At 41.4% G+C, this 27,846-nt stretch overlaps 1 protein-coding gene across 5 annotated transcripts in view; it reads left to right on the forward strand.

The window, feature by feature from the left end:
• The first annotated feature begins 6,666 nt into the window (after positions 1-6,666).
• FAM53A (family with sequence similarity 53 member A) overlaps positions 6,667-27,846 on the forward strand; it is a 69,784-nt gene continuing 48,604 nt past the window's right edge. Inside the window, exons 1-3 of one of the 5 annotated variants that reach the window (XM_035547333.2) lie at positions 6,708-6,746; positions 11,545-11,825; positions 27,016-27,258. In XM_035547333.2, the coding sequence (XP_035403226.1) occupies positions 27,181-27,258 (78 nt within the window). In that variant the 5' untranslated portion in view covers positions 6,708-6,746; positions 11,545-11,825; positions 27,016-27,180. Of the gene's footprint in view, positions 6,747-7,920; positions 8,019-11,544; positions 11,826-27,015; positions 27,259-27,846 lie in introns of those variants that run through there. The other 4 variants (XM_035547332.1, XM_035547336.2, XM_035547335.2 and 1 more) reach the window with 4 other exon arrangements.

The raw sequence follows: 27,846 nt of genomic DNA on the forward strand, positions 1-27,846 counted from the left end.
CCTCCCTTCTTCAGAGGCATCCTAGATGGCTCACAACTCGAAACACAGCTTAAGTGGGTGCTTTGAAGTGATGAGGAAACCCCTCTGTCTACAGGACTGATGGATGTCTCTTGGTCCCTCGCACAGGGTTCATTGGGGGTCAGGATGAGATTTCCCTCCCAGACAGGGGAGCAGGAACATGAAGGTTCATTTGTCTTTTTTTATCCCCTTCCTCTACAGCCAACGGCCTGGTTGACCTCTTGAATCATTCAGGCCATCGTAAAAGCCTCAGGCAAAGGTGATCACTCTCGTTTTCTGCTTGTGAAACACAGGTTAGTCTCCTGAGAATTAAAATGCTTCAGTTTAATTGAAACCTTTGGGTTTAATATATGGGTCTATTTGCTAAATGTAAAGGTCTGAGGTGAGTAGAGGTCACACAAGGTGATCATATGGTGCAGTTCATTGTGTCTGGGGCAAAAGCTGCCTTTGCTTTAGTAAGATATATAGAGGTGGAACGGGCTACGTGAGGCTTTGAATGCAAAGACAGAGAACGTGTTTGATATAACAAAACCAAAGACAATGGAGAGTTAGAAGAAGGTTGGTGTGGCTAAAGGGTGTGGCTAGACAACCACTGCAGAGGCATTTTGAATGGATATGAATGAGGTAAGGTTGTATCAGTCAAGTAAAAAAGTCAGAGAAAAGTAAAAGTTCTATTTGAGTCACAATGAGCTCAATCTGACAGTTATGTATTTGGGATGGGATTTCTGAGAGACAGGCTACAATTTTAGTTTGAGCAGAGGAGGCAGGTCTGGGTCTATGAGTAGAAACATAGCATTTGAATTGTCATCTGCAAGGGAAATTATCTAGAAATATAAGATTAAAAGAAAGCCCTTCAATACAAGAATATACCTGATGATTAGCATTCACGAATCTATGTGAAGAATTCATGTTTAAAATCTTGCGTATATATCACTCTGCTCAGCTAAATGCATGTGAAAAATTATCCCTAAATCCCTAGTTTGATTTAGTGATTAAAATAGTTCCTTCTTTATTTAACCACAGTAAATTTAGAAATGAGATGAAGTACACAGTTACTGTTTTGCAACCACTTTGTTTTCCAGTGAGGTTTCATGTTTGGAAGATCTTTGTTTCCTGGAAACAGGTAAAAGGTATTAAGGCCTGACACAATCCCACTGCCCACTGTACATCTTCTACCACTCCTCAGCAGATTTTGAAGTAGAATAAAAGAAAATCCTATCTATTAAAGTATACACAATTCTTACACTAAGAAAGTAGTTATCCAGGGTGTTAACACAGGACCATGACTTTGTTACTTGTTGCCTCATTTTCTGGATAAGTAAGAACAGAACCAAGCTAAGTACCAGACCAATGCTCACTACTATCTCCTTCAAAACAAAAACAAACAAAAAATAATGACAAAAAATCAACTCATTAAAAATGAGAAAAAGATAAAATGGCTCATACAGAAATTCTGTATTAATGATGGTGAAATATAACATGCTATATGTTGTGCTTTCAGTAACAATTATTAATTATTAATAATTTAATAATTATTAATCACATTTATTTGCTAGTGATCTGTGTTCCCCGTGCCTTGTGTTGGAAATCACTAGAGAAGTATGCAAGACCTTTGTAAGCCCTGTCTCGACAGAAAAAATGGGAATTTGAGAACAAGCAGCCCTTATAGCCGCAGCAGGATGTGAGTAACTAATGCACCTTCACCATCTCTTGCTTTGTTCAAAGAGAAGGTGGGAAAAAGTTCTGGGCTGAGAAAAGGCTCAGTCAGGAAGTGAATAAGACATTTTGTAAAGCAGGCAAGTGCAGGGAAGGTCTAGGAAGGAAGTGTCATGTATTGGTGCTCTGCAAAAAGAACAAGGCACTTGGAAATTTATGTAGGAGGGACTAGAAACTTGAGTAGGCAGAAGATGCTTTGGCTGAACTCTTAGCAATTTAGAGTTCTCATGAGTGGGACTGCTCCTAGGGGACTGCAGTGAAAAGCAGAACAATGCTGTATTGGCTCAGTACTTGGAGCTCCATTTGCCCTTTTTGGAATTTTGTGGCTAATTCAGACCCTGAAAAACAGAGTACATCCTGGCCAGATGGCTCAGTTTAAGAAGAAGCAGGCAACTGTGTAGCTGGAATAGCAGGTAAGGGAGGTGAAAGGCTGGGTGTAGGGAAAGTCAGCTGTGTACAGGGGACACGGGATGGAGTCACCCTTCCATGAAATCCCATAAAACTTGATCTGGTCATGATTAACTCAACATTTTCAAAATCCTTTTAAGAGTTCACAAGGAACATAATGTCTAGCCAACTTGTAGTGGTATATGAGACCCCTGATTCTAATATCCCAGGATGTCAGCTCTCTGCTTGTTTCAGATTTTGATGCTGAACACTCCCTTGCTTCTCGATTCCAGCTTATTTACTCAGCATTCTTACTGCTTTATCTCATTCATAACAAGCCCTTGAACATAAATAAGGAAAAGTTCCTTATAGAGAAAACTGATCTGTTTGAACAGTCTGAGCAAGGTTAGCATTAAAACCACCAACTGATAATATATAATTAGTGGCAGAACTTCCTCTTGTGCCCAGAACCTGTACTCTCAGCTGTGAAACTGCTAGACAGAGAGAATGGAGAAGTGTAAAAAGCATCTTTGATGAGCATCAGCCATGCTGAAACATCCCCTTCAATCACACAGGATATCTTAGCACACCTCAGTACCTTTTGCTGTGTCTCCTGTACCTGCTGTACATCAGACTCTGAAGTCAGTCCACTTCTTGTCTTCGCTCCCTTGAGTGAGAAGGTCATGGACTGAGAGATGGAATCCACATTGCCCACTTGCTCCTGAGGGCAACTGCAAAGCGACCCTAAAGGAAAGAGGATCAGTGAAGGATATGGAATGTTTCTGATAGATCTTCATAAATTTGTCTTCTAAGACAGAGGTCCCTCTTTCACTATACACAGTTTATGCAGAAACAGATGAATGACTAACCATGACTACTACAGGAAGAGAAATACCACGACTTGAGTAAATTTGCCTAAGACTTGCAATCAATATCCCAACTCAATTGTGTTGCTTCATTGTAAAAGGACCGCTGTATGTAGTAAATATACAACTTTTGGCTCAGTAATGCTGTGCTAAGTAAAAATTGATTAGTGTACAAAGTACCTTTCAACCCATTTGAAATAGGGCGTTGGAAATGTTCATCTTAACCTTATGAGCAGCTCTGAACTTTAGAGTGTTAGAACATTTTTGTACTATCTTTAAAACAATAAGGAGATCAAAGAGTTGCTAGGCTCCTTATCTACAGCTAGTAACAAAAATTAAAAAGAAAAAAAGAAAAAGAAAAGAACTGAGCCGCATAGTCTCCTCCATTTCCCTTCTTCATACTAGGTGGTAGTTTGCCTAGATAGGCAAGTTTACTACCACACACGGCGCGTTAAGGTCTGCTTATTTTCACAGGAGAGGTAAAGCCAACGTGCCACACATGCGTATCCACCATATTCTGACCAAGGAAGGAAGAACTTCTCTTTCCCAAATAACTGCGCCTAGGAGCTAGGTGTCTTGAGATGGGATTTAAGAACTGCTAATTCCTTTATGTATCTGTTATTCCTATTTGTATATATAGGTCATGATTGACCAAATTCAACCTCTTATCTGTATGTGTGCTGAAGACTTGTATACACATACTTACTCCAGTATTTTGGGTTCCCCAGAATGCTCTCTTAGAACAACCATGCCATGCATCTGCTCCCCTAGATGAAAACTTTCTCCCAAGGGTCATTCTGATGGTCTCGTTACACCTATTTTGGCCAGTGCTTTATTGTAAAGACATCTTTGTGTCACTACCTCTTTAGGTGGTTTTGTTGTTGTTGTTGTGTGGTTGTGGTTTTTAAATTTAGAAACCTGTCTACATTAATGTCTCACTGCTTTGTTGGAAACAGATGGCCCTTCCTAGAGACCACAGTCGAGTGAACAGACATCAACCACTTTAACATGTGGTAGCATGTTTGTAATTAGATATTTTGAAGTGCTAGACAATTACTATCAAACCTTGTCATGAGGGAAATTTAGGTTTGTGTTTACCAAAATTTGAATTATAACCTGGATCCCTGCCAGAGCTTTACTCCTGGGTATAAAAGAAGACTGTGGTTTAATACTGAAAGACACTGATTAAAGCTGCCACCTGCCCTGTCTCAGGTAAGATCTTTCACTCCTATGTCCCTGATAGTCCCCTCGTCTTTGTTGACCCTTGTAGTTGTATGTGATTTGCCCATGAGGTAAATTTTGAGATGCAGCCAACTGATCAGAGGAAATACCACCTCTGTACCATGACCAGCTTAGGGCTCAGCTTCCCACGTGTTTTAGGACTACAGGGTTGAAAGCAGCTCCACCCCAGAAGAACAGAGTATAAACCATTGTCAGAATGGAAAAAAAATCTGATAAAGTTGGAGGAAAGAATGGAGGGTGATAAAAGGAATCAAGGGAGAAATTACAGGGGAGCATTACAGGAGAAGACCAAAGAGTTATCTAGTCCATAAGGTAATTTAATTACTGTGAGGTTCTTACATTGGTTGGAAGTCTCTAGCTTGTGGAAGTTGAGAGCTCACTGCTGGGGGAATGCAGCTGTAAACCCTTTCACATGCCTCCCCCATGGCCACAGGGATGTTTCTAAGTAAACTGTTGCAATCAAGAAGCAGTTGAGTTTCAGAAGTATGAAGTTCCCTCTAGTTTTACATTAGTTACAGCAGAAATAGTGCGGGAGGCTGGAGAAAAGAAATTGTGGCTTAACTAAGAGCAACTATGAAAATGGTTAAACTCATAGGTAAGGGAAAACCAACTTCAAAATCTCTCACTGTTAAACTCCGGTGAAACACTTGGTTATAATGGTTGTGAAAGATAAAATTATGATGATTTTTTTTAAACTTAACTGTTAATTCTAAGTTTGGATAAGGATTTAGCAATGAAATACTTCAGGGATAATTTGTTTTCAATGGGGAATTCTGTGTACAGAAACAAAACTGATTACAGAATGGAGCCAAATCCCTGCCAAAGATATGGATAGGATGATGAAACAGATGAACTACAATTTCCCATGTACCAGAATTCACAACAAGGCCAGAAGCAAAATGAGCACAACCAGAAAGTATTTGAAGAACTAGGACTGAATGATGGGAAAAAAGCTGTGTACCTTTTAATCGCTTGCAAGATCTTTCTAAAGAGAGATAGGTGTTGATCTTCCAGAGAACTAGTACACTAAATTAAATATTCAGTGTATAATTTGTGAAAGGTACTTTGGTAAACTATCCAAAACGATTTCAGCCTAAGGTTTATCAAAATAAATATGCAAACATTTCAAGAAAATGGGTACTTTAGGGGTTACATGGGGTGTCAAAAATGTATGATAGTGAGAAAAAGCAAGCAGAAAAAAATGGTAATACTGTTTGAAATAAGATTAGTTTTAAGGTATTGGTCTTCTAGGGTTAAAATTTGAAAGCCTGGAAGATAGCCAAGCTAAAATAAGGATGTCCCAGTCACAGAGTTTTGATTCGTACTCTGCTTTGCTAAACTCAGATACCTACTGCTGCATGGTCAAATGCATCAAAATCTTACAGGGTAACGAGGAGAACTGAGAAACTTCTGGGTTAAAGGAAAGGTGTGGAAGCAAAGTGTAACATGCAAAAACTCAAGGACAGGTTGTGGAAGGCTGAAATAACAGATGCTTGTTAAAGGGATGCAAAGAGCTTGTTAATGGTTACCAAATGCCTGTAACGCAGCAGCGTTAGGCCTGTAGGCAACAGTAAATCAGGGCTTGGTTTCTCACAGCGCTGGGGATTATGCACCACATAAAGCAGTCCCTGCCCTGACAAGTGTACAACGCAACTGTTGTCCAAACACATTCCGCTTCCTCGCTGCGCCTGACTCACGGCTGCTTCTGAAAAACTCCCATAGGAATATTTTTTTTTTGCAGAATAACGTGATTTTTTTTTGTTTTTAGCCTCCATTTTGAGAGACGAGAGAACATGGCACCCCTCCCGACCCCCCGCGGGACGTGCACCTGAGGCACCCCAGCGGGCTGCCCGCCTGAGGGGGGCAGGCAGAGGGCGGTGTAACCCCACGTTACACAGCACCACGGCCAGGAAGGACCCGAAATACGAGCGGGGGGAGCCTCGTGCTGCCCGTCCCGCTCCCTCCATGCCCGCCCAGGCCTGGGTGCGCCCCCCCGGGGCCGCCTCAGGAGCCGCCCCCCGCCAGCTCCAGCCCGGGCCCGGGCCCGGCCCCCCCGCCGTGACGGGACCGGCCATGCCCGCCCCGCCCCCTGCCCCTCGCTATCGCGCATGCGCAAAAGCGGCGGCTAGGCTTCGCTGCGCCACGCGCGCCCTCCTTGCGCCTCCATCCGGGGCCGCGATGACGTAATGGGTGTCCCCCCTCCTCAACCGCTCAGCCAATGAGAGAAGGGAGCCGCGCCGCCGCAATGCCTCCTGGGGGCTGTAGTCCGCCTGCGTCCTCCCCGCCTCGCTCCGCAGCGCGGACCGTGCGCTCGTTACGGGCCCCCCGCCCCCTTTGTGGGCGGGGCCGCCTCGCCTCGCCGCCCTATGGCAGGGCGGGTGAAAGGTCCGCGGGCGGGCGCGGCAACCAATGGGAGCGGGCGGGCGGCGGGAGGGGGCGGGGCCGACTGTGTTTTGTTCAATTGCCATTGAGGAGCTCGGGCCAGAGGCGCAGGGGAGGCGGCGCGGTCGGGCGCAGGTAGCGGCTGCAGGGGGGAACAGGAGCGGGGGGGGGGGGTCCGGGGGTGCAGCCCCCGGCGGCCGTTAACGATCGCAGCTGGCCGTTAACGGCCGTTGGGATAACGGCTGGGGGCTGTCCGGGGCTTGGGGGGGGGGGGGTCGGGCGGCGAGGCCTCGGCTGCTTCATGGTGGGGGGGGGGAGGGACAGAAAGGCCAGAAATTTAAAAAAAGAAAAAAATTAATAAATTAATTGAGGGGTTAATGTGGCAGTGCAGGGCTCCTTTGTGGTGGGGTGCGGATCCCCCCCCCCCCCGCCCCTCCCCCCGCTCCTTGCGGCTCTGGGTGTCCCCGCACCCCAACCATCACGGGTACCCCACCCCCAGCGCTGTGATCCCCGATTTGTGCCCTCGAAGATTAAAAAACAAAAACAAAAAACTAATATCTGAGATCTGCTGCTAAATAGCCTCTTTGTGCCATGCCAGCCCTTGCCCGGGCAGCAGCACGGCTTTGTTCGGGCAGTTGGGCTCCAGCAACGGCCCCATTGCCTGCACGGCCCGCAGTAAGGCCTGAATTTAACCGGTTTGGGGGAAATTTTGGCTTTTATGGGAGGAGATCCCCCAAGGTGTGGTGAAGCGGAGGGGCTGGGTGCAGATGACCCCCGGCACCCCGTAGCATCACCCTTGTGGCAGGGCTCTCCAGGCTGAGCCCTTTCCCTGCAGGCAAACCACACACCCCTGACGGCTACCCCAGAAGCAGCCCGTACCAAAACCCCTCTGTGTAACAGCACCCCAACTTTCGGGTTCCTCACGCGAGCCTGAATCAGCCCCGATAAGGCACCGACTTCCAACGCCAAGGCCCGGGGATGAGCTGAGCCAGCTGGTCACGTCTGTTTTCTGGTCCGCTGTGCTTACATTAAAATTAGAACAGTTATTGCAGCCCTTGCTGCCGCGTTGCCTCCGATTCGGGCTGCTAGAGAAATGTTTCCATCGGAGGCTTTTTTGGCAAGGAGCAGGAAGTTTCTGTATGTTGTGGCAAGCTGAAGTATTTCTTCTGTGGGTTTTAATTGTGAATAGGCTGCTCGCTTCGAGACAGGGTTATGAAATCTGGAGGGCAGCATTTCCTGAAAGGCAAAAAAAAAAAAAAAAAAAACTTTCCTATCGCGGTGCGTGACTTGAGATCTGCTTTTATTGGAGGTGCAATGAATATAATCAGGACAGGAGAGCTCGTGTCTGTGCAGTTTATTGGGCTCCTGAGAACGCCTGGCAGATATCTCCACTGAGGCAGGAGATTGGTATGTATAGGGAGCTAAAATATGTTCCAGGTAGTTTTACGTGAGGTGGTTTCCATACGGTTAGCATGGAATTCCTAACTAAAAAATCATTTTGTTATCCATTTATGCTGAATTTCTGGGAAATGGTATCAGTCCAGTATTTTTTATCTTCTCTCATTTCTGTCAGTAACAAGGTTCTGCTCTTCACATGGAAGTGCGAGCTGGCTGTTAGATGTGAACTTAAAATACTGATCTGTAGGATCCCCCTGATGATATCCTGAGAGGATATCTTGTGCTGGGGTAATCTGTCTGTCCTCTAGCGGCCTGTATTTGCCAGTGTGTAATCCGTAGTTATTGTCTCTTAAGTGGAAGAATTAAAGCTGATTAAATAATTATATGGGGATATTTTACATTTGGGGTAGTTAAACTTCCGTATTTTCTCTTGAAAGCTGTTCTGGGCAGGCTACTGTGATTGGGAAGGACGGGGAGGCTGGAAGAAGAACTGTTTGTATTTGCAACATTTGAGTTAGCTTTTGGAAGCTTAGTGTATGGCATAAGACCAAATTTATGAAAATATGGTGGGCAAATAAACTGAAAGCTTAACTTTATTGAGGGATCTTTCAATATATTGCATTGGCTGTTTTATTTTGGGTTGTTTTATTTTGCTATGTAGGCTTTATACTTTCCTGTAGGAATTCCTTAGGAGTCTGGTAACCATTATTGTAGCTCCCTCTTTTAGTTCCTTGCCCTTTTCCCTTCCCTCTTCTTTCTCCCCCTTCCTCTATTGCCTCCCCCCAATCTACATTCCTTTGTGCTAGCAGTGATGATGGCAGTTCTAGTCACCTCCTGTGGTTTGATAGATTATTCCCTTTAGAAACATGTGTACTTAAAACTTTCCAAACATGATTCTTTTTTTTTGCCCCTACACTTTTTTGTTACTGGCTTTGAGTTTTTGTTTTAAGAATTTGTCCTTTCTGGTTTTGCTTTGAGCTTTCTTAAATAGCAGTAAGAAGCCTTATTAAACCTTTAAGGGAAAGTATTAGTATTTATGTCGTGGTTTTCATTTCTTCTTGCATAGTTTGGAGGTGGTAATATACACAGCAGTTTTGCCTCTTGGCAATAGTGAGTTTCCTTCTTGTCTGCAAGCATACAGGTTGAGCTTTTCTTAGGAAAAATCTTTGCTTGCTTGAAACTTTTATTTCTGTAGAATAAACTCATTGGGCTATTTTTAGGTTACATTCTTGAGATCTCTAGTTAATGTAAGAATTATCTTGGAGCTAAAATGTTCATAGGACCTAGTCTTTAGTCTTGTACAATCTACAGAAACTGAAAATTTTTTATTTAAGTTTGTATTTTGGTAGAAGACTTAAGAAATTCCTGTTTCCTACAGGAGTAGCTGTAACTCTTATTCTAGGTTATGTGAATAATAGAAGCCTGCTGGGAGGTGGCAACCCCAAAGCTGTGAAGGGCTTTAGGAACACTCCTGAAGGAGTGAATGGTAGGTAGCCTTCTCCTTGTTAATTTCAGGGAGGAAATTCAAGGCTAGGAAATCAGCTGCCTGAAGTCAGTGTAGTGTACTGGCTGATGGCTTCCTGGCAGGTAAGTTGTTTGAATCAATTGACTGCATGCCTGAGAGGTAGCCATTGACAACTTCGCTTTAGATGTGGCTAACAAGATCCGTGCCATCAGTGAAATACTGCAGTCCAGTGAGGAGGAGAGTCTGTGTAAAACCAGGCAATTTTTCAGAAAATGGCTTTCTTTAAGGAGTTTCTGCTGCTCTCAAAAGGGAGGTATGTTTTAACTCTAGAACTGTTACAGTTTTTTTTCTGTGGTGATATGGCTGGATACTGCAGTACTCTGCAAGTATAGAAAAACCTGAAATCAAGGTAATTGTCATCTCTTTAATATTGCCTTTATTTTACTACTTGTACTGTTGTTTGTGTTTCAGTCATTTTGGGAAAATGATGTCATCGACAAGCTGGCAAGAAACTCCTGACTTAATGCTTTGTAGTGGGCAGAAATGCCTTCTGAAGGCCCTGCTTCTGCTAATTTTTAGGTTGGGGTGAGGTAGAAGGCCGGGTTGTTGCTACGTGTGTGATCTGGGTTACGGCTGTTGGTTTACTGGCAGCAATATTCCTTTATGCAAACAGTTCACAATCGTGCTTTAGAATGCATAAAGTCTTTAAGTTACTTTACGTAAAGAAAACTTACTGAATTATAAAAAATACATATAACTGGCTTTCTGCTGTTAGTACTTGGTTGTATTTTATTGAAATGCAGGCCATCACTTAAGCTATGCTTGTTGACGTTAGCGGTAAGATCAAGGGTTCTGATGACTTAACGCTAGCATCGTTGCTCTGAATTTGGTATGACAGCACTGGTTGAAGTTCCCATGAAAATTAACCTCTTGTATTTGAGTGCAGGGAAGAATACTTTCAGTGATGCATCAGATTGCAGGCCTAGAGCTCTGGAGGCACGCAGAGACCCTCGCCTGGTGCCAGCGATGGTAATCGCCCTTCAGCGTGTGTAGGTGTGTCTGCAGATGGAGCTAGGAGTGTGAAATCAAACAGTATTTTGCCTGGAGCTGTCATTAGAAGTGTCATTTGCAAAACTGTCTCTGTATAGGCAGAAATGCGTGTCGTTGTGGGAAAGGCATCTGAGATGGAAGAAAGCTGTTCCTGCATTTGCTGAGCTTTAAAATTGGAACCCAGCTGCTACAGGAGAGGGTTGATGAAATAACTGCAGCAGCACTGTCTATACCTTTACTTTTGTGCCGAGATCAGCAATGCAGGAAGGCAGAATCTGGATTCCTCTTTTTCTGAATAGTCCTTGTTTCTCCTTAATAGCCCCCAGCCGGCCCAGGCAGTTGGCTTGCATTTGTTAATGCATTTAAGACTTACGGGTTTATGAAAGATCAGTTGTAATTTGGCAATTTCTATTTAAAAGCTAAGGTGAGTTATCTTTAAAAACAAACTAGCACCTCTACTGTCCTAAGGAGACCTTGTACAACAAGGCTGTGGCTCCTTTCTACTGTCACCTCCCCTTGAGCCATGAATAGGAATAATAGGAACTTCTGTTGGTGTTATATTAACTTTAGGTCTGTAATTTGCATCTCAAATAACACTGAACAGCTTTAATGCCTTTGAGGGGTTTGGGAGGTTTTTTTAATTTGTATGGTAAATGTGTTTTTTAACTTAATTGAGCAGTTCAAATTATTATTACGGCATGTTTAACTTTTCTCCGTGCAGTTTATGTTGAGGTAAATGGCACTAAATCCTTTCAGTACTCTGTGCATATATTACTTTTTGCCTTAATTGTGGCTTTAGATTTTGTAGTAGTAAAGTACTCCTATCTTGCTCACATTTCATATGGTTACTAGTGGATATTTTGTGATGTTTGGGTTATTTATTCCACCTATCAAAGTTTTGCTTATAGGGCAAATTCTTGTTCTAAAGGCCACTGCTTCCTTTAACTCCCCGTTTTCCCACTGACAAATGCACTTGCCGTTCTTTGAGGTTTCTGTTGATGTGACCTATTTTGTTTTTAGGGGGATGAAAACTTCGCGTATTTAAGGAAGAAGCAAAAAGCCTGTATGTCATTTCTCTATCAAACCCTGTTGCTGTATCAACTCCTAGAACCCAGAAGTCACGTGCAGGATGTGAAGAAGGGTGGCTTGCTTGCTTGGGGTCTGTGGTGCGATGCAGAACATGAATCAAACCCCAAGCTGTTGAAACATGCTTGAGCCCGGATGGCTCTGGATCTGCAGGGTGCTGTCTCTGGCAGCTCAGTGTTCTGTATTCAACACAAAGATGGCCACTGAGGTTGCAGGTGATTTTCATATCATGGCGTGAAGCAGCTTTGCTGTCGTAATGTAGGAGACATCTGTTCTGTGTGCTGTTTGAGGGTGTGGTTTGTTTTGAAGGGATGTGTTTAGGTACCTAGGATTGATGTGTATGCCAGTAGTTTTTTGATAAACTGATATTTAGAATTTTGAAATCCTATTTTTTAAAAAATGAAGTAATAACCTCTTTGCTTATCCCGTACTAATAGTAGTGGCAAATAATCATTCATGTCCTGTCTGTAATTGAGCATAGTGGTATGTAAGCATGCTCTAAGACTGCTGCTGTGCTCCACAGCATAATTTGATACAATATTTAGTGAGGAGGAGAGAGGAGTAATGAAAACATTGAATAACTACTGCCTTAATTGGCTAAAACATGGCACATCTCCTCTAGTGGGGAGGGGGAAGAGCGTGGGTACCCAAAACTTAATCTTTGCATTTTTAAAAAGTGATTTGAAGTGAATCTTGACGAATTTGATACATGTAGGTATCTTGGGGAGGCTAAACTGAAGTGTTGGGGCTTGCTCTAAGGGGCTGTTGAAAGGCAGAGTTACTGGTTAGAAGGTACTACTGTGAATTTTAAGGTTAGGCTGTTCACTTCTCAGTATGTGTGGTAGTCCACTGAAGCTCAGCTATGTGTCCTTGCTTACTGTATCTTCTGCTAGCACTATGTCCTGACCAGGGCTGTCTGCTCCAGTATTTGAGTAAGAAACTTCTGAACCCTTGGAGGGCAAGGTGGACTGTTGCTGCTCTCATGTTTCATAAATCTGTTCAGAAGCATGGCATTTAAGCAAATCTGACTAGTGCCTGGAGAACTACTTGTATATTGGAACTATTACGGAGGAGGAAAAAACATAGTATTTTGTCTAACTGTTGTGTGCTTCTTAGGTGTCCTGTTTGTGCTTAAGCACTCGGTTCATTTTTTTTCCCCCGTTTCATTTTTCCCCAGTTTCTCAGCTTTGATTTTTGCAGTTGAAATGCGAGCGTGTAACTTATTTCAGGCACAGACTTCCTCTCTGGCTGTAACTAATGCCCCCTGCATCAGTTCCATGTCTGCAAGATTTTGGATCTGTTTTTATTTTGGAGTACTTGGTTTGCATGCAGCATTTTCCATAGGCAGGAAGCTGTAACCAGGCCCAAGGCTGCAGCTGCAGTGGAAGGTGTGTGTGTGCTCTGTGAGGATGCTTTGTGACACCACATCAATGGAAGCTCTTACATCACCGAGATGCTAGTTCTAGGTTGTCAGCAGGGTAAGTACACATCGTCCTGGAGACATCTGATTCTGGATTCTGTTGGCCAGAGCAGAAAATACCAGCAGGATACTACAATGTTGACAAAACTCTCATACTGCTGTGTGAGATAATTGGGCTTGATTTATTTCTGCATGAGGAAGGTATAAGGCAGGTGTGACTTTTCTGTTGTACGCTAAATTTCACACGGGCAAGCAAATTAAATGTCTAATGGAGTCTTAATTTGAAAAATCAAAAGACTGACTTCTAGCCCACTCAAAATAAAACTCACCTGTTGGATGATAGCAAACACATAGTAGCTTGAAATTGAGGTAGCCACAAAAGGGCTGAAAAGGATGTGGGCTGGTTGTGAGTCTACTGCCCTGTGACAGTATTATGCATCTAATGTGATTCAGAAGAGAAGTTAGCTCTACTTTCTCTCCAGTTCAGCATTTTGCTGTTCTCGGCATTAAAACTCCTTTTAAATATGGAACTAGACATCTTCATCACTGCAGCTCAAGCTTACTGCCTAATACCCTGGGCATGAAGGACAGCTATTATTTTCCCTGTAGTAATTCTTTAAAAATATTTGAACTGTCTTTTGTTGTGTTCCTGTTTCCTTGTGTGTTGTCTCCCTTCACTCCCTGCAGCCTTGTGATGCTGTTGACCTAAGTAAGGCCAGTGTCTTCACTTCTTCCCGAGAGGTCACATTATTTTCAGCTCTAATCGTTCTTGTTCTTTTCTAAGCGTCCAAGTTAGCTCACACTGGTCTTCAAGCGTGGTGCTCAAAGCCCAACTTTGTACTCCAACTGAGGCTTTCCTGTGCTGAGTGGAGTAAAAAGACTGTTTCATATGCCCTGGAGCTGGCATGCTTGTCTATGCATCCTCGAGCATTTGCCTTCATTACAACAGCCCAGCGTTGTTTCAAGGTCAGCTTGTTGATCCAGCATAGCCAACAGCTTCCTTCTGAGGAACTCAACTAGCTGTTTGCTCGGTTGGTTGGGTAATGCCGCCTGAGCGTATCTTCCATAATTGTATCTGATATCTTCCAGAACACTTTTCCAGTGTGTCAGTTGTGCAGAATTGTAATTGCCTTGCAGTTCTTCCTACCCTTCTCCTATTGTCCCAAGCCCGCTCTTTCTCACCATTTGCTGTTGTCAATGAAATCAGTGAATTGAACTGGACTCATGCTTGGTGTGTTCTCTCATGCACCACTGGTAAGTGCTCTGAGTGTGGTTATCCAACAAGGCTGCTCTCACCGTACAGCTTTTACTTGCTTGCCGGCATCAGAGCTCATTGAACTGAAGTGTCCAAGTAAGCCCTGTTACTGGGATGTCATAGCGCTTATAACAGGTTGCCTGCACCCCTTCCCCTGGGGATCTGCTGAAATCCAGGGGACTGGAGACCAGTCACGTGAATTTAACTTTTTATTTTGAAGGCACACATGGGATGAAGGGAAGCTTCTGAAACTGATGTCCAAAATTGTTTTTATTTTTTAAAAAGTGATTTGTTGGTGTCTGGGCTCAAATCCATCACATACCAGCCTAATTCTGGTATCTTGCAAATAATTTCAGGTATTGTGGAGTCACTCTGAAGTCATCTGTAGTTATGGTTGTTTTAAGCTTCCCATTCTTAAGCTGAATTCCTCTTGTATCATAAGCTAAGCACTGAAGAATAAGCCCCACTACTTGGGGCTAACTTTTTAAGGTACTCTTCTTGGTTTAAGTATTTGCTGACTTCTCTGTGGGTGTAACTTTCTTTTCTTCAAATCTTAGCTTTCATGACATCTCTCCTGCCTCACTGAATTCTAACTTGATTGACAAAGGGAGTCTTGCACTTCATAGAGGTGGGCTTCTGTGAGCCTTGTCTCTCAAGGTTGTTTGACGCAGCTCTGGAAGTACTTCTCATTGTTCTTCCAGTCTCTGTTCCTGTAAACCTTCAAAGTAATCTGCATCCCTGCTTTCCAGCTACTTCATCAGCTTTGCCCTAATTGTTGCATTGTTTATGGTCTCTACGCGTACAGCAGTTTGTCCTCATCACCCAAATATAGTCAAGTACAGTTAAAATTTTGATGTACTTGGTTACAAGGTGTAATAATTTCTTGTAAGCATTTTTTTTTTACCTTTTCATGCTCTAAGGAGACAGACATCCATCCTTGGATGTCTGGACATCAAGACAGACATGTGTCCTTGCTGCAGTCTTAAATTGAGAGGAGGCTTAAAAAGCCTGGTAATTCTTCTCTAAAAATGTTTCATGTTTGTCCATAGAATCCTAGCGAAGTGTACTTCAGTGACTTCTAACCCCCAATGTGCTGACAAAAGTAAGGCAGCATCTCTTGGAATTCAGGGGTTAAACACAGTGTGGATGGTGAAATGTGTATTGAATATAGCTTAGGTAGTTAATATGTATTTGTATTTTGATTAAATAATATATAGGTTTTATACTTAAAAATAAGGGTTTTTTGTTTGCTTATTTGCATAACAGTGGCTTAAAATAAAATCACTGTTACCTCCTCAAACTGTTAATATAGAAATAGCTCTGTGCTGTTATCCCCAGACTTCTTTTTTGCCATTGAGTAGTAGAACTGAGAAATATTTCCTCAAAAAGGTGGTGGTGTGCTGGGAGTGGGGGTGTGTGCAAAGTGGGGAATAACACTAACACTGTGCTTATATGCAGCATTTGTGCACTCACAGCAAGGAATATCCCTGTTCCTGTCCTCAGGTTAGCTGCCAGTGTGGGATTCGCTTGCTTCTAACATCTACAGCTGAATTAATTGCTCCAAGCTCCTTAGTACTTGAGAAACATGGATTTCGTTGGGAGGATGCTTTTTTTCAGGTTTATTTAGCTGGATGCATCCTGCTGTTGGTGATGCTGTTAGACAAGTTGGGCTGTGGAAACTGCGACTGAGGTTGGTGCAGTGGGAGCTGTGTGGGAAATGTGTTCAGAAAGTCTCTTTCAAGGTGGGGTAACACTGGGTTGTGTAAGGCTTTTCTGTATTAAGTGTAGGTGCTCAATTTGTAGTAGTGTATTAGGCAGCAAAATACTGCATATCATTGAGTCTGAACTTTATTGTCTTCTAGGGTGCACTACAGAGAGCTGTAACATACAAATATATACAAAAATTGATTAATTTCACTGTTTTCTGACATGGCAAGACATGCATAATTCTTCAGTTGGAAGCGAGATTAAATTCAATGTACCTTGTTTGTCAAAGTCTTTATTAAATTAAACTATATTAAATGAACTGGATTAATTGCAACACTTCAAAGCAGCACTTGGGTTTCAAATGAACTGAATTGAAAACAATGTTTGACTCTAATGATCTTGACTGCCCATGAGCACAATTTCCAGCAGGACTTTAGAACTTGTGAGGGAAGGCTGGGGGTGACTGAGGCCTTTCCTTCCCTCCTCCCCATTTCTCAATCGAGCAGGATCAAATAAAACCAAACCTGTTTGTAAATTCTGACCTAACTGTTAAACTGAACAAACTGAAGTAAATGCTTCTTGCACCTGCAGAATAAGCTGCAGCTGTCAAAAGCTTGTTTATCACTGACATACTCTTTGGGTCCAGGTGCTCAGCCGTTGACTTTGCTCTATCTCAGTGGTTTGGCATTTCAGAACTTCAGCAGAAAACATTTTACTACTGCCTTATACAGACTATGGCATGTTTAACCTTTGCTAGAGTGAGGATGCCAGAATCTCAGATGTAACTTCAGAGGCTTATTTTCAAGTCTTTTTAGATGAAAGCACACTTTTTATCAGTATTGAAAGACCTCATTTGAAAGGCTGAGAGTTTTCAGGTGAAGAACTGAAAGTACAAGCTTGCATCTCTCTTGCTGTTGACTTTATCTGATAAAGTCTTTACTGTTTTGTCCTTCAACTTGGTTACCAGAAGCTGATCTTGTCAGAACAGAGTCATCTGTAAACGTAATTGCCCAAGTGAGAGGGGGACGTTTCCCTTCTAAACACTCCTGGTCCTGTCCTCTCTTGTCGTGCTGCCTGCGGATGTGTGCTTGACTTGCTAGTCAAGCAATTTCCCTGCCACCATTTAAAACTGCCAGACTTGTGTCCTAATCAGTAAAGGTTGGAACAAAAGGCTTTCCCCTTCCCCTACTTTCACTTCTTACTTGGCATTTTTTGGCTCAACTAAAACTGAGTTATTGTGCCCTATACTACTTGAAGTACAACCCGTAATCAGTATGTACTGGTTGGCACCTTGTGTGCACTTGCTTTCCATACAGGAGTATGGTTTTGCATTAAGGCTTGGTACCCTGCACTGGGTGAGTAAACATGATTTGGAGTCCTAGAGACTTCTATGAATCTACTTTGGCAAATGAATCTCTCCACAGACCTTGCTTGTAGAATCAGTGAGTCATTCGTTAAACAGCTGATAGTGGTGAGGTAGTGCTCACTGAAAAGCCTGAGATTTTCCACCAAGCAGAAGGCTGTCTTCAGTATTAAAAAGCAAAAAAAAAAAAAACCCAAACCGATTCAACTTCTACGGGTGTTCATTTTAAACTATTTTTCCCTGACTTGGCACAGCTGTCTTCTGTTACGTGGTGTAACTTCCTTTGTCACAGGAACTTTAATTCATGTAATTATTACAAATGCTTTTCCTAAATACCTGCTGCAGTTTTGTACCCCTTAGTTTGTGTCTTGAGCCCGTAACAGCATTTTCTGATTTCAGCCTCAATAACACACTGAACAGCTGGATGCATGGACAAAGTTCCCTTGCTTTTGGAATGCTCTGAACTAGGAAGGCTCAAGCTGCATAGCTCAACTGAATTTGGTTTTATTGAAGTAGCTTAATAAACATGGCAAGAGCGATGTCCCTGATTACACGTCAAGCACCGTCTGAACTGAACGTTGAAAGTGCACGCAATATCAATGTCTCTACTGCTTTCCTTTTTTTATTTCATTGCATGACTATAGTGAACTTTAATTTATGGTCTGCTCATGCTTTGAGCATTTGTGGACTGTTTCTGAGGGCTAATGTTGCAGAGCAGTATATATATGCAGTGTGGACCTACTCAGAGACATCAGTGTTCAAAAACTTATGGGGATGTGCAAAACAGAAGTTGAAAACCACCAAATTAAGACAAGAAATGCAGTTTAGCACAGTAAGCAGCACCAGCAACAACTTCTTCAAGCCAGCATTTAGTTCTAGTATCTGTAATGTGATGTCTGACACCTTTGTTACAGACAACTCACGCTGCTTAAAAGCTGGGGGCAATGTTGGGTTTTTCTGAGCTCTAATGGAAGAGGAAGCTAGATGGGGGTTACAAAACCTGGTCTTTCAGTGTGCTGTCTCCTAAAGTTCTTGAGGTGGTGTCTCTTGTCAGATGAATTAGTTTCTTGAGTAAGAAATTAGGTTGGCATGATGGAGAACAAGCTTGGGCCAGGAAAGGGAACTTGCGTTGTTATGCAGCATATCTCATGTCTGCTCAATGCATTTCCGTGCTCTTTCAAGATAGATGATAGAGCAGAAAGCTTTAACTTTTACTTGCATAACTTGTGTGCAAGCTTGTAGAGGACTTTGCTGTTGCATACCTCTACCTGTAACTTGCTTTCTTGTCTTAGACTTTTGGGTTTTACATGAAAATGCAGTGTATTTGTCTTAAACTGCCAAAATAAGGATACGTGTATACTTGTGCTCATTTGGTACAATTACAAAATGACCTTCTGGAGAGTTATAATTTTGAGACAAAGATTGAAACCTTCCTAAATTAGGTGTAGTACTCAGAGAGAAATCCTGTCCTAATTCTCCATATTAAGGGTGGTGAGGCTGGGGCGAGTGTACTCCATCTTGTTGTAAGATCTGAGATGCATGGATATTTACAGAACACTGCTAAGCACTTGAGTTCTAAATTTAGCAGTATCTTTAATTCACCAGCTGTACTATTTATTGGAAAATATTCGGACTGCTGCAGGTTCCTTGTTTTTAACTTCCATGCTTGCATGCGGGCTAATGTTAGGGAGACTTCCCTGTGTGCAGATTATACAGCTCATTAGATCTCTGAAATGCCATGAAGTAGCATCTTAGCACAAATGTTTTTCACCTGGCCTGAGGCCTACAGCAAGAACACTTCACACTAAGGATCATAAAAACAAACTTACTAGTTGGGCTTTTTATTTTAAACAAATGAACCAGATGTCTGAAACTCTCCAGAATGAACCTGAAGGCAAGTAGGAGGAGGTTTAATAGCTGTGTGTGTTTTGGGAGCAGGGTGTACGGGAGAGATCTGTATAATCCCTCCCCACCAAGCCCATGGGGTCTGGTAATATATCTGGTAATATACCTTACTACTGATTTCAGTCTGTCATGAGTGTGCAGCAAGCACTGTCACTACCGTACAAGTTAGGGATTAGTGCTACGGGTTTTTCAGGCCTGTTCTTAAAGCATATACCTGTGTAACTTCTCATTTGAAGTGCAATCACTAAGAGAAAGTAGGTGATACTATTACTTACCTTTAGTTTTTCCCCTGTCTTTTCTCTAATTGGAGTGAAGCAAGTACTGCAGTAGTAGGGCTGGTTCATCTTATTACTCTTCACAAGCTTTAGAGTGAAATACAGTCTTCTGGGTCTCGTGCAATCACTATCACTTGCTTTAGTGGGAGCATGGTAGATTTAGGTTGGTATGCATGTTTCTTCAAACACTAATACTGAATAAACTACTTGTAGTGAATCTGAATTTTGTATCTTATTTGGTGCATTCTATACTCAATGACAATCCATTGGTTTTAAATAGAATAAACAGAATACTTCTAAAAACAGTATGTGGAGAGGGTAAGACCTGAGCTCCAAGCTTTCAGTAATGTCACAGACTGTAAGTAAAAGTAATGCTCTTTACGTGGTGCTTGCCCACTAGGTTTTGATTTGAACTAATTAAACAGGTAATAATATCTAGTTTGAGCTAGCACGGTCTTAAACTAAATGTGCTAATAGTCATTATTTCATAATTATAGCTAAAGCAAAGGGCTTGGAGTTCGTGTGTAAAAGCCTCAGTGGAGCAGACTTCCTGTTCCTCAGCACTATATAGGACTGTGTCTGTGCTTTCTGCAGTCATGCTGAGGAGGAGGAAAAAGTCAAGCTTGCACGTTGCAGGGAGGTGACAGGTCATGGGCTAATGCTGATAGCAAATTCAAATGCAACTCTAAACATAGATACATATATCCTTTAGCAAAATGATACTTAAATCCTTTAGCAAAATTAATGGAAGCCTTGCCTGTATTTAAATAGTGGTACATTATTTTAGAAAAAGAGAACATAAGTACCAAAAGCATTTTGGTGTGGGATCAGACACAAGGCACAGCTCATCTGTTCTCTGGTCTGACAAAGATACTTCAGAAGATGCAGGATAACATCACATCTGTGATGTGAATGTTTGTCTTCTGAAGTCTGAAAGATGGGTTTAAACCTGGGAGACTGAGACTTCATACTGCTGTAAGCTGGCAATAATAAAAGCTTTAACCTTTGGCATTGGGTTGAGTTCTTCACCTTAGTTTTATGTGGTGATACGTTACCATATGACCTGGAAAAAGTCTCTTGAGCTTACTTCACCACTGCTTCCATTGTTTTGAGAAATACATTTCATAACATCCCCCATCTTTGCCCTTCCTTCTCCTTTCTGGAAAGAGACTCTTCCTGATTTAAAAATAAACCCAAACCACCTGATAGTAACTTGAGAAACTAAGGGTAGTATTTCTTACAGACAACAGTTCATTTTGTAAAAGAGTAAAATCTTCCATTTCTAAATCAAATTTTATGAAAACAGGTTTAGGCCTTTTTTTCTATGTATTTCTTATCCAAGCTGGACGGGTCCTGCCTGTGAAGGAGAACGTCTATACTGAAGTATCACCTTTAACCTCTTTCCAGCACATCATCTGGCTGTGAATTTTGCAAACTGGAAACCACCACCTTAAGCCAGGATATTCTTTTTAGTTTAATTCTGGTGCTTCTGCTTGCAGATTTTTCCCCATCTCACATGGGAGCCTTTGAACAAGGTCTGTTTTTTCAATCAGAAAACTCTGAGTACTTCTTGTTCCCTTTGAGTTCAGAGGATTTGCCAAAACATGTTGCATTTTAAGTAAGAGTCCAAAGGCTGAATTTGATGGTTGAGGCTTTGCTCCTTCCTCATAGGAACTCTCACATCTGAAGTGTGGGGTTTAGAGTATAAATGAATGTATGGGATGCGGTCTTATTTTAGTAACAGTTCATATTTTTGTCAGAGCTGTCTCGGTGACCAGTTGGTGTTGAAATGGTGATGCTTTAGGATCAAAATGCGGTGAAATTCTGGGCTCCATTATGACTCGTGCATTTGAGGCAAGTGGACCTAATATTTATTCTTTTATCACTGGAGGCAATAACAATCCAAATCCTAGTTCTTCAGCCTTAGGATGCTAAAATATAGTCCTGTCTTGCATGTTAAGTGAGGCATGTTCTTCTGTGGACTGTTTTGAGCTCCTTATATTGCTTATGCTTCCTGAGTCTGTGGAATATCTAAGAAACCTGAATCTAGTGTCCATTCTTTAATATAAAGGATGCCTTCTAGCATATTTTTCTTGTCCTTTTTCTGTGGTTTTCTGGTGGAGTTGTGGCAACCATAATCCAGGCTTGAACACCTCATAATGTTGAGGCTTTCTTCTAATAAAAACTGGCTTACGAAAGAATTGTATAGAGAAAGCTGAGAGATTCTGTAGCTCAAGAAATATCTTTTTAGTCTTTAAAAATCTGAGTTGTAAACGTTGGAACTAGCTTATCTGGTTTTGTTTTGTATTCTAGCATGTGTAGGGGGTGGTGTTGGTCCTTGCTTTTTTTGGTCACATTTGAACTCTTCAGGGAGCACTACTGTCTAGCAATCCTGTTTAAACAGTTATGTAATGATTTTTATAGATTACAAACTTTGGTTATTAACCATATTTTCTTCACCCCTTTTGGATGAGAAACTTAACTTTGTCATTCTAATACATTATTTTTCTACTTTTTGTAGAGAACCTCAGAAATCATCAGCACAACAGGGTGCTAGTTAACTATATACAAAGAGAGGACCCCTTAAGTATAGCATACTGGAATAACCTGGAAATTGGGGTGTTCATCTCTAGTACCTGTCCCCCTGAAACACTGATGAATAGTTCTATAGTTGCAGGAAACTTTCTAATTAAAGCACTAGACTTGATTTGGAATTTTGGAAGGCTTCAAAATAACCCCTGCAGATTAGTGCTAAAAAGAGCAAAAGTCCAAATTTTCTTGAAATGCATGCTATCAAGAACCTTTGGGTTAAAAGTTGTTAATAATAGACTTATGTTACAAGGAATGCTTAGCCTCCCTGTGAACTTCTTAGCACTGTGGTAAATGTGTCGTTTTAAGAGTAGACTGCTCTCTTTTCATTTGGAAGGCAGAATTTTGCATTGCAAGAAACCAGATATTATGTAGTTTCTTTCAGATGTCATAAAGTATTAGTTTAACACTTTCTAAAATAAACTGGTCTTGTAGTTATGCTTGAAGCAAGACTAAGTTGGGATGGGACGCACAATGCTCTGTTAAAAATTAGATTGGTTTTGTGTGATGTTTCAATTTTGAAATGTTTCCTGGATGCTGTGGAAAGTGCCAGGAGGCACAAGTCACAGCATCTTTCATCTAGAGTCTAGTAGCAAAACCATCTAGATCTGGAGTTAGTACTGCTGGGGTGATTAGCTGCTTTGGCTTGCTGAAGCAGAGATAATATTTTAAAGGACCTACTTATCCGAATTGGAATTTTGACTCTAGCTAATCCTTTTCTTCTGCTGGGAGCTGGCTAAGTATGTCTTTAAGGGATTGTTGGTAATAAGGGCTCCATGTAGCTCTCTGAACAAAGAGTAGGAAATAATATGAAGGAACAGAAAAAAAGTTAATGACCTACAGTCTCATTGGGCAGTATTAGTCCCATAGGCAGAACTGTGGAATTACAACCATCAAGAGACACCTACATTAGTGTTATGGGGAAATCATCTAAAATCTTGTGATCTTTTCTTTATCCAAGATGGAACTTCCAGGGACAGAGAAGAAATTGTTAGAAGCGTTTCAAACAAATGTAAATTTTCCCAGCACGATGAGCTGTTGCTGGAACATTGTGTCCTGCAGGATGCAGAGGAGTAGGAGTGGGTTGGAAATGAGTCTGGCTGCCTTGTTCTCTTAGAGCCAAGAAGAGATTTTTGAATTGGCTTTATATTCTTCGACAGGACCCTTCATCGCTTTGAAAGTAGGTTGTCAAATTGGATGAGCCTCTGGCATCCTCCTGTGGAGGAGAATCTGTATTTTTAGTATTTTTCCCAAAAAAGACCCTGGTGACATCACTGAGAAGATGCAGAATTTGTGACTTGCGCTTTTCTCTCTGCCCTTAATTTTGGCAGAGATGTTGCAAGACATTACTACTTGTGGCTAAAATTTAAGAAATAAAACCTCAAAACCTCCTTTCTTTAATAGTGCTATAGAAATATAATAATAAAACCTCTTTTCTTTAGTACTGTACAATAACAAATTGCATTCTTCTCAGACTTCAGAATGTTTGTGTTGTACAACGGAACTTTAAATCGGAGATAATGGTGATGCTGATTCCATCACAGCTCATTCTCAATCTCTGAGGAATGTTAGCTTTGGCTTGCTGTTGTATTTGGAGTCTTTTTGTATCCCGTTCATTTTATTCCTCTCCATTAGTCTGTCTTTTAGTAAGGAAAATAGCTTCTCTACCTCCACATCTCTCACCTCCCACCCCCCAGCTTAAGGCCATCCCAGTAAAATTAAGTCTCCTCCACGACAGAGGGAGGCTAATGTCTTTTGTCATGCATATTTGTCTTGGATGGCTCAGCTTTCTCACTTCTTACCTAATCAGGCTCCATTAAAGGATGGTGTGCTAAGGGAAGGATGGCTGTAATCTCGTAGGACCTGATCCAATTTGGACCTCCAGGAGCTGCTGTTATTACCTTGAGGCTTGGAGGGTCTCAGTGGCTGAGGCAGGCAAGTTCAGACACTACCTGTCTAGTTTTGGTGACAGCAGAGATGTGCATGTTTGGGTATGCTTGTGGCTTGCATAGGAAGCAGGGCATGCAGTTGCAATGGTAGACAAAACTCGATTGTACTAAGAGCCATGCTGTGAAGCAGCTGAAGAAATGCAAATGCAGCAGGATCCATGTTTCCCTAACGAGGATGGTCAAAAGGTTTTCCTATTACTGAAAATCCAATTAGTTTGAAGTGCCAAGCAGTTTGAGAGGGATTCAGCCTGATGAGTGTAAAGGGCATTATAAGGAGAGACTGGAAAAGAAAGTTAGCTGCCTTTAAACAATTCTGAGAAGAGCATGGTTGGAAAAAGTACATAAAATGAGCAGCTTACTGTCTACGTGGGTACATTGCATACCACAGCAGAGGATTTTGAAACAAAAAAACTATCCAAAAATGCAAAAATACCATGAGGAGTTTTCTGTAGTATATGGAAGGTAGGAGGTATTGAGGGTCGAGGGCTTGTAAGACGTGAAAATACTGTAGTACAGATATATTAATGAAGCCTTAAAATGACAACACAGTGAAGCTAGAGTGACCTGTAAGAATCTCCTGTTTACTAATTAATAGCCAATATTAATTAACGAAAATAAGAGAAGTAATTCCTTGTGGAGCATCAGTAGTTCAGCTCCAGGGAACTAGGCCTTTGGTCGCTGAGGCTGCAGGGCAGGCCTCACATTGCTTAGTGCTCTAGGTTGGGCTGGTCCTAGGTTGGGCTGGTCAAAGGGGTATGAATTGAAGCATTCAATGAGAAGCATTTTTTGGAGTCTCCATTTTGCTTGTGTTCCAGAAGAGAGCACAGCACCCTCAGAAAGAGCCTGAACAGTTGTAACTCTGGAGTGTTACTTTCAGCATCTAGTAAGCTTTAAGAATGTGGATGGTAATTCAGTTTGAATCTGAAAGCGCTGTGCCTCCCCGTTATCCTTGTGTGCAACTGGATGTGTTGGCTTGTTAACTGAAGATTAATACTCCTGCATCTCTTTTCTTGTTTTACTTTGCGTTATGCGCACTTAATTTTCCTGTGAAATGTTTGAAGATCAGAAGAACTAGGCAAAATACAAATACATTATTATAGTTAATGGATCAAAACCTTGTTCTTACTGTTTTTGATAGTTTTATTGGATTTGCTTTCTTTCCTTTGTGGGGAAAAACTCAAAAGCTTGATGCTTAGTAATTAAACACCTGCTGAACTTTTCAGCTGTTTCTTTATAGTAGCCTCTTAGCTGCAGAAATCTTAATCCTCAAAATGAATTTGGCAGCCCTTGTGCCAGTTACTGAGTTCTTTGGTTTCAGTATATTTTCAGTCTGTATAAAGACAATTTTTGACCTCCAGTCAGCCTTTTTTTCCACTTTTATTGGGGATTTCTAGATCTAGTTCAAACTTTACCAGATTTAAAAGGGACTTAGAAGTCCCTTTGCATTACAATACACTGTACTGTTTTACTCGCACATTTGTCCTTCAACTTGCTTACCATTTCATGAATCACACTTTCCATGGCAGATCCTTACTTTGGAAAGGGTTTATGTAATTTTTACCACTGAGCATGAACTTGTGCTTTTGATATTGGACTTGGTGTAATTTCAGAACAAGATGTGGTAAATATTTCAAATCTTTGGGTGCTTTCCGGAAAGATAGGACATTCAGTAAAAGTAGACCAATGGAGACTCCAGAAATCCGGGTAGCATTATGTCTTGTTGATGAACGTTTGTAAGCATTGTGTCTTGTAGTAAATAAAGCTAGATATAAGCGAGGATGAAAGATGAACAGGAATTAAGATTTTTGGGGACAGCTCTGAGGCTAATGGGAGACCAACACAACAGACTTCTGTGAAGGTGAAATAATCTATGGCTAGCATATGAAATCATATTTGAGGATGTACTCAAATGCAACAGGCTTAAAAGATAATCTAACAGTATTATTAATACCATTAATATCTTAAAGTTTTAGATAGGTTTAACTTGGGTCATGGACTCAAGTGACTTTTTTTCTCTTGCTACTACTGGTTATTTAAGCAGTTACTAAGTAACAGTGTGGAAAGGATGGAGTATTTTCCACAAACATTCATTTAAAATGATTATTTTCTGGTATTCTTCTACTATATATTGTAAAATCTAGCAAAGGAAAACAAACTTTTCCTCAAAGATTTGTTGCTTTGTTTGAATTTGGCAGTATATATGTGTGGATTTCCTTAATTCCATAAAGATTTGGTCATGAAACACTCTCAACCAATTTCAGTCATAGGCAAGAGCGGTTAATGCAAGCTGCTAGTGGATCATCAGCATGAGTTGGGTAAAGACGTTTTTGTAACACAACAAGGTGAAGTTACTGGAAGAAAAGTTCCTTGAAGTTATTGTGGAGAAATCGCGATTAATACTGGCTGAGACTTAGTTTGGAAAGCAACATTGGTTTGGAAGCTAATTTGAGGATGTTGAGGATAGGAAGAGGCAGCCAGCGAACTTAGTGCTCTTCATATAAATAGAACACAAAACAAAGGTATCTAAGCTTTTGTCTGTGATGCTTTACATGTATGGTAATCCATCCTGCGTTCCAACTTAAGATCTGATATTTGCTTAGATAGTTACAAAGTCTTTATTTAAAATAACAGGCAATTCGCTAAAAGTAGCTGACAGTATGGGAAGTTGATAGAGCACTTGAGCTACCCACTGCTCTGCTCGTCTTTAAAAAGGGTGTAGGGATGAAACAAAATGGTATAAATATTGCTGAACATACAGAACAGAATGGTAAGTATCTACATATTTCATAGGCCGTGCTAGATAAGACTTTAGTGGTAGCTTAAATGAGGGAAGAAAGTTTGTCTTCTTAGTCCAAACACAAGTTCTGTTATGATACCACCACTAATTATGATGTAAGCAATAACTCTTCTGACATGTTCCTTTTTCTGCTTCAATTTTGCAGAAAAGCAGACATGATACATTGACAGCATTTGGAAATGAACTTTGGCAATAAGATGGAAGCATAAATCTCGACTGTTAACCAAAACAGAAATGGCTCACGAGTACTGAAACGACACTGAAGAACCTCTAACACTTCCCTGTGAGCAGTGGAAAAGGAACAACTACAATGGTAACACTAATAACAGAAAAGTTGCAGAACCAGAGCTTGGATGATCTGACGTGTAAAACGTACAATATTAATCTGGTAAGGATGTATGAAAATAACATGTAAATATGAAATGCAAAGTAGTTCAAAGGTAACTCAAAACTGCACAACAGATTCAAGAGTGTAGATCAGTCAGAATTCAGCCGTATAAGTTAGGAATGCCTTGTGATGTGGATGAAAGTTTTAAGGGGAAAAATGAAATTTCAGTGTGTGGTCCTTTTTGGAGAGGGGCTTCCTTATTGTAATGATCATTTAATCTTAGTTTTGTTTATTTAAATGGCTGAAAGCCTGTGTACTCAAAAGAGCTATCAAAGCTTTTTAGGAGTCTTTTTTTCCCCCCTAACAACACAAATACTAGTATTTGTTCAAGAATACTAGTAATTGTTCAAGCTTTCTTCACTTCATGTAGGCAAATGCTAGATATTTGACAACATTTAATTACAAAAATCAGTGACCCTGATGTAGGTAGCAATCAGCACTAGGCAAAGGGAGAACAGATCATCTGTTGAATACAGCTGAACTGAAAGTCAGGTTGCTGACTAGCAGCCTGATGTACACCAGTAGATCCTTGCTGTTGAAGGTGTCAGATGGCTGGTTTGCTCTGAGAAGTTCTGTAATAGTTACTGT

Source organism: Cygnus atratus, chromosome 4, assembly GCF_013377495.2.
Source record: "Cygnus atratus isolate AKBS03 ecotype Queensland, Australia chromosome 4, CAtr_DNAZoo_HiC_assembly, whole genome shotgun sequence".
Taxonomy (NCBI): Eukaryota; Metazoa; Chordata; class Aves; order Anseriformes; family Anatidae; genus Cygnus; species Cygnus atratus.